Source organism: Schistocerca gregaria, chromosome 10 (assembly GCF_023897955.1).
Source record: "Schistocerca gregaria isolate iqSchGreg1 chromosome 10, iqSchGreg1.2, whole genome shotgun sequence".
NCBI lineage: Eukaryota > Metazoa > Arthropoda > Insecta > Orthoptera > Acrididae > Schistocerca > Schistocerca gregaria.
The window spans coordinates 72,334,668-72,350,057 of record NC_064929.1 but is presented as its reverse complement, the minus strand read 5'-3'; the positions used below and the strand labels follow the sequence as shown (position 1 = coordinate 72,350,057).

At 41.2% G+C, this 15,390-nt stretch overlaps 1 protein-coding gene across 1 annotated transcript in view; it reads right to left on the bottom strand.

Annotated features, from left to right (window-relative positions):
* LOC126293443 (TBC1 domain family member 5) overlaps positions 1-15,390 on the bottom strand; it is a gene marked incomplete at its 3' end in the record, with an annotated part of 130,643 nt that overhangs the window by 62,332 nt on the left and 52,921 nt on the right. Inside the window, 2 exon segments of the mRNA XM_049986675.1 lie at positions 551-601; positions 14,825-14,913. Of these exon segments, the coding sequence (XP_049842632.1) occupies positions 551-601; positions 14,825-14,913 (140 nt within the window).

Sequence of the window (15,390 nt, the reverse complement as noted above, 5' to 3'; positions counted from 1 at the left end):
GAAAGATTTGCTGTCTGACTGCGTGAAAATGTGATAGGTGAATTTGAAAACCCTGCAGCACCACACAAGGCCTAAAGATTTTAGCTGGTTTGGCTCAAATAAACTGAACAAGGAGGTAGTAGTCGAAATGCAGCATCTGGATGACAGGGAAATAACAAATAACTCGTTATTGGCATTTGATTGGAAAATTGGAAAGAAAAACAGGAAAGTGATCATTTCTGGACAATGCTACATTACACCATAATGCCCACTCCATGCACTTTTGTTCTGGTTCTTTGCAACTGAATCTTTCTGATATTCACTTTTAAGTTATTTCTTCTAAAATCCCAGATAGTTAATCTGAACCACTGAAAATTCGAAATATTTCTTAGTTTTTCTTTTTTATTTTTATTTTTAAATCTGAATTTACCACCTCCTTTTTATTTTACATCAAAAAGTTGTGCCAATTTTAACATAGGATTACTTGTGCATAGAAAACAAATAATAATAACTACTATGCTAGCATTAGCCAAGTTAATACAAGGAAATTACAGCAAATTAGCATACTTACTAAGCATCTTCTTCCAGGAACTTGGGGTTCAGTATCTCAGATATCTCATCACTGAAATTAAAAAAAATAATTGAATCAACTAACAAGGACTGTTGAATAATGTGTGTAATAATTAAATGCTTCTGACAGTAATTAAAGAAAAATAAATTTTTATCAAAATCTCCTTTCACATCTCAGGATATAAGTATTCTAACAGTGGAAAATCCAGGATGGCATGTAACAATATTATGAAAAGGGTAGTTGCTGAGTCACAGATAGGCACAACAATTAGACTGACAGAAAGCGAGATTTTGACCAACAAGGCCTTCGTCAAAATAGGCAAACACACACACACACACACACACACACACACACACACACACACACACACACACACTCTACTCGCTCACACAACCACAGTCTCTGGCTGCTGTGGATGTTGTCCATTTTTTCAACGAAGGCCTTGTTGGCTGAAAGATCACTTTATGACAGCCTTTTTGTTGCGCCAATCTGCAACTCAGCATCTCCGCTATATAGTGAGTATTAATGCAAGTGTTCTTAAATTTAATCACAACAACCCTTCTCAAGTTAGTGAATACACTGGGCATCAGCCAGCTGCCTTTCTGCTCAAAGGATATTGGCAAAAAAGAGCATAGTACCATTTCCTACATTGTAAGATATTAAATCAATATGGGAGTCATTTATAAGCATATTTACAGTTAAGTTTCTTCCGCACCAAACATGTTAGCAAACAGACTGTTGTGAACTTAGTTCTCAGTTACATTCAATTTTACTGATTATGTGTGTGAAATGTTTCTTATGTACAACAAAGAACAGATATTGTGGATGATATTGTTTCAGAAATTACCTCAAAAATGTTAGCTGCTGAGGTATTATAAATTATTTCTGCTGACAGTGCATATTTAGAATGATTACTGAAGATATGGAACATTACCAAAATAGTTTACGCACACACACTTTAACGTAACAGGCCTACTACTTACCCACCTTTGGTTGGTTTTTTACAGAGGGACCATACTGAAACACATGAATATTTCTTTCTGATCTATAAGGATGACTTCCTGGAGGTGGCATGGTTCCATGACAGATGAAGTTTTTGTTGGCCATTTAATCAAATGCTGGGAAGAGGTTGCAGAAGAGCATGCAGAAGATTTTAACTTTGGAGGACTGTAGCTACAGTTCCTAAAGTCTGAAACACTACTGTGCTATCTGAAGGTAGTGTGGGTAACAGTGTGTGAAATGGACTAGTGAGTGAAACATCTAGTGGTGGGTGTGTAGACTGTTTGCCTGTACTTGAAGAAGCATTTTATGAATGTCATTAAACTTATTGATACTGGACAAATGTGGATATACACGCATTGTCGAATACCAGACCTGTCATCCTACTGAGGATATATGTTAAGTAACAGAAATAGAAATTACTAATTACCTGCACATCTTTCCAACTTTTTCAGTGTAAATTCTGGCTCCTGATTCATTGGTATTAATAAATACCACCCCATAACTTATGGTGGACTATAAAATAAATTGAGCTGTTTTACTGATTACTATTACCACAGAGTACTTACTGACATGACTGCTATTGTGGGCAGAATGTTTTGTCACTTAAAGGCTCGAAGGTCACTTAAATGAAATTTAGTGTCAATATACACTCCTTACATTAGTGTAACATGGTAAATCATCAATTAACAACAAAAATAATCAATCTTTGACAATACAATTTGACTGTATAGGTAAAAAAAATCAACTAACAAAAAAAGGCAAAAGGAGAACACATGCACAAAAAGGTTTAACTATGCATGCTTTTGGAGCCAGTGGCTTCTTTTTGTGGCAGAAGAGGTGAAGGTGAAGGACTAGTGAGGTTTATGAAAAGGGATACAGTTTGGAAAAGTCACCCAGAACCCCAGGTCAGGGGAGACTTACATGACGGGATGAGAAGGAAAGGCTGAATGATTGTCGGGGACTGCACTGTACGAGATTTGAAAACTGGAGATCTCAAATATGGAAAACTTAGCTTTTCACTCTTATTAACTCGTGCTCAATGTTTTAGCAGTAATTACTGTTTAGCATATTACCCTGTCTACCACATTTAATCTCTCAGTTTTTCAAATCCCATACATTGCACTCCCCAACAATCTGTCTTTCCTTCTCATCCTGTCCGATAAGTCATCCCCTGACTGCAAACTCCCTAAATACCTCCAGTCCTTTTCCTTCACCCCTCTTCCTTCCCCTTCAACTCTTCTGCCTGAAAAATGAGCTACGGGCTCTGAAAGCTTGCACAGTTAAACCTTTGTGTGTGTGTGTGTGTGTGTGTGTGTGTGTTTTCTCCAGCCACCACTTGCAGAGCAAATTTTTCTTTTTTTTTAATTAAATCATAATTAAGTTCGAGTTAATTTGTGTGGATTTTCACACAAGACTCACTAACAGCAACTCATTGTAAATCTGGATTAAGGCATTCAGAGTGAGACAAATTCATATTTAACCAAGCAGTACAAATGTACATATACAGCAGGCTCTGTTTAAGTTGAAGAAGGTCTTTGTCCTAACCTGTACTCCGCTTTGTATAGTAAAGTAGATGATAGACAGTATGGTGAGCCAGCGCCGTTTCCCTCTTTTACTTTCACTGATGTAAGAAAAGGTTGTCAGTAGATATTTGTAAGCACTAGATTCCTCTACTTTTCCACTCTCAGTCATTATCTGAGAAACAGGTGGGAAGATGTAATATGTTCCTATAACCTTATTCAAGTCTTGGTTTTCAGAATTGAATGAGCACACAAAGGAAAAAATGCACAACTCCTCCTCCAACATTTTCCTTTTCTCTTGTTAAACTAGTACCCTAACAGTCCTCGACTGAATAACAATTCTCAAGACGCGAGTGGACGAGAGCTTTGTCAGTGATCTCTTCCGTGGATGAACTGCACATACTTTTAACATTTTTATAATAAATCTGAGCCTGTAATCTGCCTTTTCCACTACTGGATACATGAGGTTGTTCCATCTTAAATCGCTCTAAGCAGATATTAGTATATACTCCACAGTTTTAACTTGTTTGAGAAATCATTAAGCCAAGAGGTACGGGTATATTCTTCTGTTTACAAGGCATAAATTACACTTTTCAATTTCGAGAAACGGTTGCCAACTTTTGAATGAACCCTTGGGTTTCACTGCATATTTGATTCACTACAGTGTGAAAGTGGCGCTTTAGAAACTATAGAAATGATAAAGGAACAAACTAAATTTGTGATACATGTAAGGCGACGATAACTGAAGAGCCATTCTTTCAGTCTGGATGTACACCAACCTCAATCTTTTACGGTGACCCAAAGTGGTGAATGAGGTTTTCACAGGTAGGTCACACTACCCTATTAGTGTATAATTTCACTGAAAACATTTAAATAAACTAGTGATAGAGACGCAAAGAAGAAGTGAAAGATGAAAGTGGAATGGGGGGGATGTTAAAGAATGACATTTCCGGAAACTGAATTATTCATTCTTCAAAATTTGTTTCCAGTGTACTGTATACCTTTCCATCACCAGAGTATCAGATGCAGGGAAAAAAACCCGGAACCACAGCAGAAATAAAATTTCTTACAGAAGAAATACTGCATCCTATATAAAAATGTTACTACACAATTTTTTCTGTAGGTATTTGTCTCAAGTGTACATTCATGGAGAATGTGAAAAGTCGACAATAAACAGTTCAGACTACAAGAGCAAAGAAATTTTGAAATGTGGTTCTACAGAAGACTGTTGAAAATTGGATGGGTGTGTCAAATAACCAACGAAGAAGTGCTGCATCACACTGGGGAAAAAGTAGATTTATTGCATACCATGACTAAAAGAAGGGATTAGTTGACAGGACACATTCTGATACATCAAGGGATCATCCATTTACAAGGAGAGATCCCCAACAGAGGGATTGACTTTTTGGAATCATCTATACGGTGATGTAGGTTAAAATCCCAGGTATCATACCCTGCAGCCATTCACCCTGGTCAAGCCCTAATTTGCAAATTCACCCCAACAACAACAACAACAACAACAACAACAACAACAACAACAAAGCTTTCTAAATTACATATGATGCTCCACAGTTTAAAAATAAAAACTCTAATCAAATTGGTTGCTTAGCATATTGGTTAACATGCAGTCCTCACATGCAAAAGGTTGTGGGTTCAAATATCATTGGTGCTTTGAATTTTTTTTATTTTTAAGTAATTATGAACATGGCTTAAACCATTATTTTTATTCAATTAATCATTTTAAATGAATCTTTGCACACATGGAAACGGAGTCCTGTTTTTAAGAGGGGCCCTTATGGAGCACGACCCTCTTCAGTTTTTTTTTCATACTTACATTGAAAACTTGAGGATTTCAGAGCACTGTTAAGTCCAAACACTTACAGCTTATTAGCATAGTTGGTGATAACTGAGTACACAGCATCAATGTCTTATAATCTTGAACTCATGGGTTCATTTTCCATTAGTAGCATCTATTTCTTACTTTTATTTAAAATTCACATTTACTATCAATGGAAATATTAATTAACAAATATTGGATCATAATTTTTAACAAAAATAACTTTTTAATTTTTAAATTACTGCACATCTGAAAATAAAATTTGATACAGATGTGCAAAAAAACCGTATACAGCAATAATTTGCATTTTAAAGTATTCTGAATACTTCCATTTTCATTCGGTAAGTCACTAAAAATAAAAAGCAATATTTGTTAACAAAGTTTTCTATTTTTTAATGAACATATCATTTAAATAAAAGGGAAAAGATGTTACTACTACTGAAGTCGCAAATGATGGTAGTTTGGGGTCAGTGTAATGCATGCTACAGGGCATCTGGCTCAGAGCTGTCCTTTAAGTAACCGATTTCTAACAGTTCACTGTGTCATTGTCATGGCAACTGCTGTTCAAATTGTTGCTGCAGATGCAGTATGACACACCAGAGCCTTACACTGAATACGATAATCTTCCCTTTCAGTAGTACCACATGGCCGTTCGGAGCCTTGTCGTCTAGCAAGCACGCATTTTCACGATCACCACTGCCAACAATCATGTACGGTGGCTACATTCCTGCCAAGTCTTTTGCAGTATCGCAGAAAGAATATGTAGCTTCTCGTAGCCCTATTACACAGACTTGTTCAAAAACAGTGAGGTTGCGTTAATAGTGTCTTTGTCGCCTCTAAGGCATTCTTGACTATCAACAACTCACCACTTTCAGTCCCACAGGTAACTAACGCTCACAACCATTACAACATGTATTTAAAGCAAACATGATTTGCATCTGGTGCTACTAGCAGCACTCTTATGTGACTGATGCTAAATTTGAATAGACGAGGGCTAGTAGAAATCCTTGGGTAACAGGAGAGATATTGAATTTAATTGATGAAAGGAGAAAATACAAAAATGCAATAAATGAAGCAGGCAAAAGGGAATGCAAACGTCTCAAAAATGAGTGACAGATTTTTCACTAAAAATGGCTAAGCAGGGATGGGTAGAGGACAAATATAAGGATTTAGAGGCGCATATCACTAGTGGTAAGATAGGTACTGCCTACAGGAAAATTAAAGACACCTTTGCAGAAAAGGGAACCAACCTGCATGAATATCAAGAGCTCAGATGGAAACCCAGTTCTAAGCAAAGAAGGGAAAGAAGAAAGGTGGATGGGGTATATAGAAGATCTATACAAGGGCAATGTTCTTGAGGACAACATTATGGAAATGGAAGAGAATGTAGATGGAAATGAAATAGGAGATATGATACTGTGTGAAGAATTTGACAGAGCACTGAAAGACCTAAGTTGAAACAAGGCCCCGGGAGTAGACAACATTCCATTAGAACTAATGACAGCCTTGAGAGAGCCAGGCCTAACAAAACTCTACCATCTGGTGAGCAAGACGTATCAGACAGGCGAAATACCCTCAGACTTCAAGAAGAATATATTAATTGCAATCTCAAAGAAAGCACGTGTTGACAGATGTGAAAATTACTGAACTATCAGTTTAACAAGCCATGGCTGCAAAATACTAACACGAATTCTTTACAGACAAATGGAAAAACTGGTAGAATCTATCGTCAGGGAAGATCAGTTTGGATTCAGTACAAATGTTGGAACATGTGAGGCAATACTGACCCTACGACTTATCTTAGAAGCTAGATTAAGGAAAGGCAAACCTATGTTTCTAGCACTTGTAGACTTAGAGAAATGCTTTTGACAATGTTGACTGGAATACTCTCTTTCAAATTCTGAAGGTGGCAGGGCTAAAATACAGGGAGCGAAAGGCTATTTACAATTTGTACAGAAACCAGATGGCAGTGATAAGAGTTGAGGGTCATTAAAGGGAAGCAGTGTTTGGGAAGGGAGTGAGACAGTGTTGTAGCCTATCCCCGACATTATTCAATCTGTATATTGAGCAAGCAGTAAAGGAAACAAGAGAAAAATTCAGAGTAGGAATTACAGATCAGGGATTAAAGTTCACGGACAAGAAATAAAAACTTTGAGGTTTCTCAATGACATTTTAATTCTGTCAGAGACATAAAAGGACCTGGAAGAGCAGCTGAATGGAATGGATAGTGTCTTGAAAGGAGGGTATAAGATGAACATCAACAAAAGTAAACCGAGAATAATGGAATGTAGTCGAATGAAATTGGTTGATGCTGCGGGAAAATTAGATTAGGAAATGAGACGCTTAAAGTAGTAAAGGAGTTTTGCTATTTGTGGAGCAAAATAACTGATGATGGTTGAAGTAGAGAGGATATAAAACATAGACTGGCAATGGCAAGGAAAGTGTTTCTTCAGAAGACAAATTTATAAACATCGAGTATAGATTTAAGTGTCAGGAAGGCGTTTCTGAAGGTATTTGTACAAAGTGTAGCCATGTATGGAAGTGAAATGTGACGATAAATAGTTTAGAGAAGAAGTGAATAGAAGCCTTCGAAATTTGGTGCTACAGAAGAATGCTAAATATTAGATGGGACGTATTGAATAGAACTGGAGAGAAGAGAAATTTGTGGCACAACTAGAGAAGAAGAAGGGATCGGTTGGTAGGGCATATTCTGAGGCATGAAGGGATAACCAATTTAGTATTGGAGGGCAGTGCGGAGGGTAAAAATTATAGAGGGAGACAAAGAGATGAATACAATAAACAGATTCAGAAGGATGTAGGTTGCAATAGGTACTGGGAGATGAAGAAGCCTGCACAGGATAGATCAGCATGGAGAGCTGCAGCAAACCAGTCTCTGGACTGAATACAACAACAACAACAACAACAACATGATCGTTCAGATGTAGAAACACATCTATTAACTTTCATTTATGTTACACAACTCCTTTTCAGTGTTGGGGTATTTTTTTCTGTCATTGTAATTGGTCATGGTGTCCAGGAAGGTGGTTGTAGGTATGGAGGAAGTTGGAAAAGGTGGTGTTCCATAGTGGTAAGGCTATGGAAATTGGAGGTGTTAGTGTAGAGAGAAGAGGCAATGACTGTGATGAATAGGGTGTTGGGTGGTACAAGAACAGGAACTGTGTTGTTATTCCATCCTGGGTATTACACCGCTTGATTATTCCTAGCTTTCAGAATTTTTATTTCCCTTCCTTAGTGGGGAAAGATGAGCAGGTTACGGATGGTTGGAAAGGAAGGGTAGATGACTCAGACCAATAAATTCACCTCCTGAAGCTAATTTATGGCCAGACTCGTGTCCCTCCTCGTACTTCTACAGTGTCCTCAACTGTGTTTTTCCTCTTTGCTATGATTATTAAAATCTTCAGATCTGATAGCCAACCCAACTTGGTGTCACACAAAAATTTAAAATACTTTTCACGCCAAATTGAAGTTAGTTAAAAAGATTCTTAAAATCTACAAGGAATGTTTTTTCCTCATTAAAACCTAAAGCCCATCTACTTTTTCAGCTTCTTAATCATTCCCTGCAGTTCGTGTGTTACACATAGAAGTCAGACAGAAATTCAAGAAGCTGAGCAAAAGGAAGAAACATTTCAACTGACTCTTTACTGTGGATATAATGCTACTGATACAGATGGCAGAAAGTGACTCACACAAAAATTACCTCGCTGGAAGATGTTACCTGTAAGAAGTAATCCAACAGAACATTACTAATGCTTAAACAGCATTCTTAGGGGGAAGATTTTATTCGAGGGGAAAGACTTCCTCATACTCCTCATTTGTGAAGTTTAAGGGCAGCGTACTGTCTCCAAGTACTATTGCAGGTTTTTGCTGTGACAAAACCTGTTTGTGCAGGAAAGCTGCTTCTACTGCCACTTGGTGCTGGGAACAGTGGAGTGGGATTTCCTGAAAGAGCACTTCAGTAAGAATCAATGTTCGGTTGCTGTCATTTGTTATCAAATGCAAAAGAGTAGCAACATTCAGTGATTCACTTTCAGTTTTTGGACAGGAAATAGTTATATGAAGCCGCAGGGAAACTCAATGGTGTTTATGGTGACCCTTCACAATCAAAAGGTGCCATACATATTGGTACAATGAATTTAAATACAGTTGTACATCAATTTTCAATGGGGGTCGCCCAGGATGTCGGAAGATGTGGTTATTGACAAAATTACTGGAAAGGACTTCAAAACGAGTCTGACTGCTTGCCAAATGAAAGTAACAGAGATTGCAACTGTGTCTTAAGAAATGGCAATAATATTTTATGTGGTAAGTTGACAATGAAAATTTAGTTGGCCCAACAGAAGCAGCAGTTCCTGCAGATACAACTTTCAACTATGAAGATGTGTTTGGAGCTATCTGAACATGGCTTAGGACTTCTTGCATTGTTTAGTCACTGTCCAAGAGGACTGGATTCATCACGACTGGAAACATTATGGCAGCAACTTTTTGGGATGTAAAATATGAGATATTTTTGGAAAAAGGAAAATGACTGGGCAATACTACTGTGAGACATTGTGCAAAAATGCACAAAGTGTGTCATCCAACACTCCCACACGCACCCAAGCTGGCGCTCTGTGATTTTCTTCTCATTCCTAAACCTGAAGAAACCACTTTCAGATCTGCTCAAATGAAGAAGTGGTGGATGAGATAGAAGTGTACTTCGGAGCGCTTGACAATTCCTACAATTTTTTCGAGAGGTCAGAAAAGATGGCCAGGACACTGGGAAACATATGCAGCCTTGAAAGGGAACTACAGGTTGGTTTTAATTAAACTTTTGATGCTTGAGAGGGCACCAATGAAAAATAAGTGACTGTAGGACAAAGAAACATTGTGGAAACATTTTAATGGACATGTGGAAGAGAACTAATGGATAAATCACTGAAAGAATCACAATGTAATTTCCACATGGGAGGCAACATTTGGTAACCGCCTAGCACGTTTACATTCCAAGTTACAACCACTGTTCAATACAAAGACCGTCTGCATCCACAACAGCCTGGAACCGCACTAGTGATTGCTCTATTACCACAGAAAACAAGACAGACCATGACACAGCTCGTGCATTACTTGAAGATAGCAAATTGCACCTAGCAGTCTAAGCCGCAGGCACAGTAATGTCAACAATTTGCGATGCAATTGGCTGTTGGCTTCTCCCAGCAGCAATTCCCAAATCACCAGTTAATTTGAACTTCCATATCATGACCTCTGACCACAGTGTGAAAAGAGGACCTTTTCACTTTTCTTTAATGCAGCAACACTCATGAAGAGCAGCACCACTATTTCTATTGTTTTGATCAAACAGATTTATGAGTAAAGCCCTGCTTGCCTTGCCTGGACCCATGTTGACTGTCTGCAACTGTAACTTCCACTGATGCCTGTGTTTCAAACCTATGTCACTATACCAGTACTGACACCTGACAACAAGTCATGACACTAACATTACAGTGCAAATCCTGAAGCGCACAGTCTGAACATCGTTTCTATAAAGTTGGGCACCTGTACGGTAAATAGTTTTCCATCTACACTGGTTCAAATAGCGAAAGTTTAATTGTAACCAACCTGCACATTGAACAATAAGTAATTTTTTTTTTTGGGAAGGGGTGGGGGGGAGTGGAAAGCATCTCTTTTTTTTAACACAGGTACTCATTGAATTTCCCCTCATAAGAAAGCCTTGTGGCCTCCAGAACTCACAAAGGGGATCTGAATGACTGGTCCTCTTCTATTTTGACTTTAAGGTCGTTCCAGGATGTTAATTTCCTAAAGCAGCTTGATGCACTTCTTGAAAAAGCTCTGATAGAAGGAAATGCTTCAGTGCACTTCCAGGTCATAGAGAGGCAACATGGCCCCGGACAATCTGGTTGATTGGATTAAAAAGGGGGGGGGGGGAGGGGAACGGGACCAAGCTACGAGGTCATCAGCCCCTTGTTCTGAACAAAACAATGGCACTAGTGTGAGAATGAAATAAACAAGACTGACAACTCAAATCGGAATGAAAGGAAAAAATCACAACAACGATGAAGGGCAACAAACATGTAAATGCACAAAAGTGAACAAGAAAACCATAGAAACGCAATTAACAGCATGAAGAGATTAAAACAACAAAGCAGATTATCATGGCTGGCTGATCACGAGAATAAAATGGAGAAGCCAGCCACTTTGCAACACATTAAAACATCCACCCTAGAACCACTAGGGTGGAGAACACAGAGGTACAAAGGACAAGTGCTAAAACTTAGATCAAATGATGAAGCCCACCCTCAAATAAAACTTAAAACTAAATCAGCCAGCGTTGTCAGATAAAATTAGCAGCAACGAGTCCGGTAACCCAAGATTCCGTCGTTGGGCAGTCAAAGTGGAACAGTGCACCAGAATGTGGGCCACTATCAACTGGGCGCCGCACCAACACCGAGGCAGGTCTTCACCGCACAGGAGGTAACTGTGGGTTGCCCAAGTGTGGCCAATGTGGAGCCGGCAGAGGACAACTCATTCCCTGCGAGAGGCCCGCACAGAAGTCTTCCACACATTCGTAGTCTCCTTAATGACACGCAGTTTGCTGTGTGTACTGTTACGCCATTCCAACTCCCAAAGCCGAAAACCATATGGTGTAAGTCAGAATGCAGGTCAGGTTCAGAGATGCCCATCTGCAGAAGCAGTTTCCGTGTAGCCTGTTTGGCCAGCCTGTCAGCAAGTTTGTTGCCTGGGATGTCGACATGTCCTGGGGTCCACATAAACACCACTGAATGATGGGACGGGTCCAGGGCATAGAAGGACTCTTGCACAGATGGCACCAAAGGATGGCGTAAGTAGAACTAGTTGATAGTTTGCAGGCAGCTCAAGAAGTCAGTACACGAAGAAACGACTTGCCAGGCCATGAGCGGATATACTGAAGTGCACGAGAGGTGGCCACCAGCTCTACAGTGAATACACTGCAGACATTGGGCAAGGAATGCTGTTCAAAATGACCTCTGTGGACTTAGGCAAAGCCAACACGACCATCAGCCATCAAGGCATCTGTGTAAAGCACTTCAGAGTCCTGAACACATCAGGAATCGAGAGGAAGTGACAGCGGAGAGCGGCACGAGTAACTGAGTCCTCAGGGTCATGCGAAAGGTCCAGGCGAATCTGTGGCCTGGGTGTACACTATGGAGGGGTATGCGGACGAACCTGGATGGGATGTGGTAAAGCAAAGGACTCCAGTTCAGACAGAAAGGATCGCATACGAACAGCAATCGTTAGCCCCGACCTGGGCTGCCGATGTGGGAGATGAACTGCCGCGGATGGAAAAAGAAGATGGTAATTCGAATGCTCAGGAGAACTATGAATGCGTGCAACGTAATTGGCGAGCAGTTGTGCACGTCAGATTTGGAATGGAGGGACTTCGGCTTCCACCAGGCCACTGGTCATCGAACTCGTCCTAAACACACCTGTCACTAGGCGAACGCTACAGTGGTACCCTGGGTCTAGTACACGCAATGCTGAGGGTGCCGGCGAACCATAAACCAGACTCCCATAGTCAAGGCGAGATTGACCAAGAGCTCTGTAGAGCTGCAGCAGAGTAGAGTGATCTGCTCCACAGTTAGTGTTGCTCAGGCAGCGGAGGGCATTGAGGTGCTGCCGGCACTTCCGCTTAAGCTGACGAAGGTGAGGCAGCCAAGTCAATCGGACGGCGAGACCAGTCCTAAGAATTGATATGTCTCCACTACAGTCAGTGGAAAGTAAAGTTCTGGTTCGAGATGAACGGTACGATGCCGACAGAAGTGCACAACACACGAATTAGCAGCCAAAAACTGAAAGCTGTGGGCAAGAGTCCATGATTGTGCCTTGTGGATGACTCCATGTAGGTGCCACTCAGCAACACCAATACTGGTGGAGCAGTAAGAAATGCAGAAGTCGTCTGCATACAGAGAGGGTGAGACCGACGGCCCTACAGCTGCTGCTAGGCTGTCAATGGCCACTAAAAATAGTGATACACTCAATACAGAGCCCTGCGGGACCCCATTCTCTTCGATATGGGGGGAGCTATGGGAGGCACCAACTTGGACACGGAAAGTACGGAGAGACAGGAAACTCTGGATAAAAAAAATCGGGAGCAGGCCTCGGAGACTCCCAACCGTATAATGTGGCAAGGATATGATGTCACCAGGTAGTGTCATATGCTTTGCGTGGATCAAAAAAGACGGAAACTGGAAAAGGCTGTTCAGATGGCAGACTCAAGGGACACAGGATTATCAGTGGTTCAGCGCTCCTGGCGGAAGCCGCCCTGACATGGAGCCAGTAGCCCATGAACTCCAGGACCCAACCCAACACCATATGTTCCAGCAGCTTACAAAGAACGTTGGTGAGGCTGATGGGCTGATAGCTATCCACATCAATTCGGTTTTTACCGGGTTTGAGCACCAGAATGATTGTGCTCTCCAGCAATTGCGTTGGAAACATGACAATGCACCAGGTCTGGTTGAAGATGATGATGAGGAGGGATATATGGCTTGACACCACAGCAGTAGACCATCACCTTGACCTTCTCAGGCAAAGTGTCACCATCAAAGGCGACGCACCGGATGAAACTAACACCTCGCGCTCTAAATTGGCATGCAGCTTGCCGTCAGACTGCAAAGGAAGGTCCCCCAACTTACCACAAGTGAGTAATGCCCATGACTGGGCAGAGCATGCTGTTTTTAACAAAACTGACCCAGAGTGCATTTTGCACAAGCCCTCCACGTCCCCAAACTTCTCCTCCAAATGCTCCACATAAAACTGAGGCTTCATGGACGTGAAAGATTCCCCATAAACTCTCATACATACGCAGTACCGGGGCAAATAAGGTTCACAGCCATCTGTAGCCTAGCGTTCCTTCCACGGTGTGGCCAGGGAGGGGAACAACTTGGGATCATATTTCTTTGCATTATAGTTAGACTTTGCCCGCTTCGAGACTGCTGGCAGCGGACCAACGGCAAGAGATGATGTACTACACATCATGGTGTGTCATTGGTCCTGATCCCACCCACTCCGACCGGGGGCCCTTACCATGGGTGCCACCCTTCCGCAGCAAAGGCCACCTGGCAGGATGGCCAATGCCAGGAGTCCTGATACCCCAGGGTGATGAGCATCTACTCTTTGGTGTACGTGGGGAGTTAACAGCACAGGCATCGGCAGAGCGATCCCTGTATTGTCAGGGGGCTGCAACCAACAGGGTACATGGCAGCTCCACCACAATGGACTGGCTACCGTGCTGGATATGAGGTGCAAAGAAGTCCACTGTAATAGTCGGCGCAAAAAGTGACACTGCACAGCGCATGGTGGAAAATGCACCCAGGAAGGTGTCCTTACCCAAGAGATGGAGAATAGGCGAGACAGCAATGCGACAACAAGAAAGTGAGCTAAAGATATCAGTGCACAATGGACACGATTCACCATGTGATGTGTCCTTCCCCAACTGGCTTGCTCTTCGCGAAAATGTTGAAAAATGGAGGTCAAACCCTACAGGGGACCATCACAAAGGCCGAAATGTGAGAGGCTCCTCTTACGACAGGCAGGAAATACGGGCCTAATCTAACCCCCGGACCCGCAGGGGGGAATTGAATCTACCTCGCAGGTTAATGATGAAGTTTAACCACATTCAACTAGGTAATTACCGGGTTGGTACCCATGTCCCACCCCAGATACACTCTATGTAAACACTTAGAAAACTCGAACGTGAGATCTACACTACGCGCATTCGGCCATCAAATAGGATATATGTGAACCACAGATGGTAGGCGGGAATACGACAGCCCTAGCTATTTAAAATTCGAATCCTTCCAAATGGCATTAGTTTGGCTGTTAGTACGGATGAGTAGATTATGTTTTAGGACAGCTTACCTGACTTGTACCTGCTCCTTCGTATGCAGCAGTGCTTGGTGGTCACAGTGCAGCACAAACAGAAGGGGGGCAAGGATCTCATGCATACCCTGTGCACACAGAAGGTATTACAGTTATATTCCGCAGAGGTTAGTAAGATATTCATTAATAGCAACATAACAGCTAATGTTTATTATTGAGAGAAAGAGAGAGAGAGAGAGAGAGAAGAAAAAAATGAGGCAAACACTGACATAAGCTGAGGAAAAATTCGGCCTTAGGTAAGACACGGGTTTACAGTATTATTACCCAAACATTTTTCAGCTGTTTTTGTGCTACCTACAACGGGAAGTTCTCTATTTTCTTTTTCACACTGCGCTATTAGTTGTGTAACAACATGTAAAATGGTGGCAGAAATCTTTTGTTTTGCTTATAAATTATAACAAATGAGTGTGTGTGTGTGTAACAGCAAGAAATGACAACAGCACAATGAATAATTGCTGTAGTGAGTAAAAACAAGAGAAGCAAGACCATAACATATACATGAACTATAACAAGCTGCAAAATATATGGTAGCTATAATGATAGAT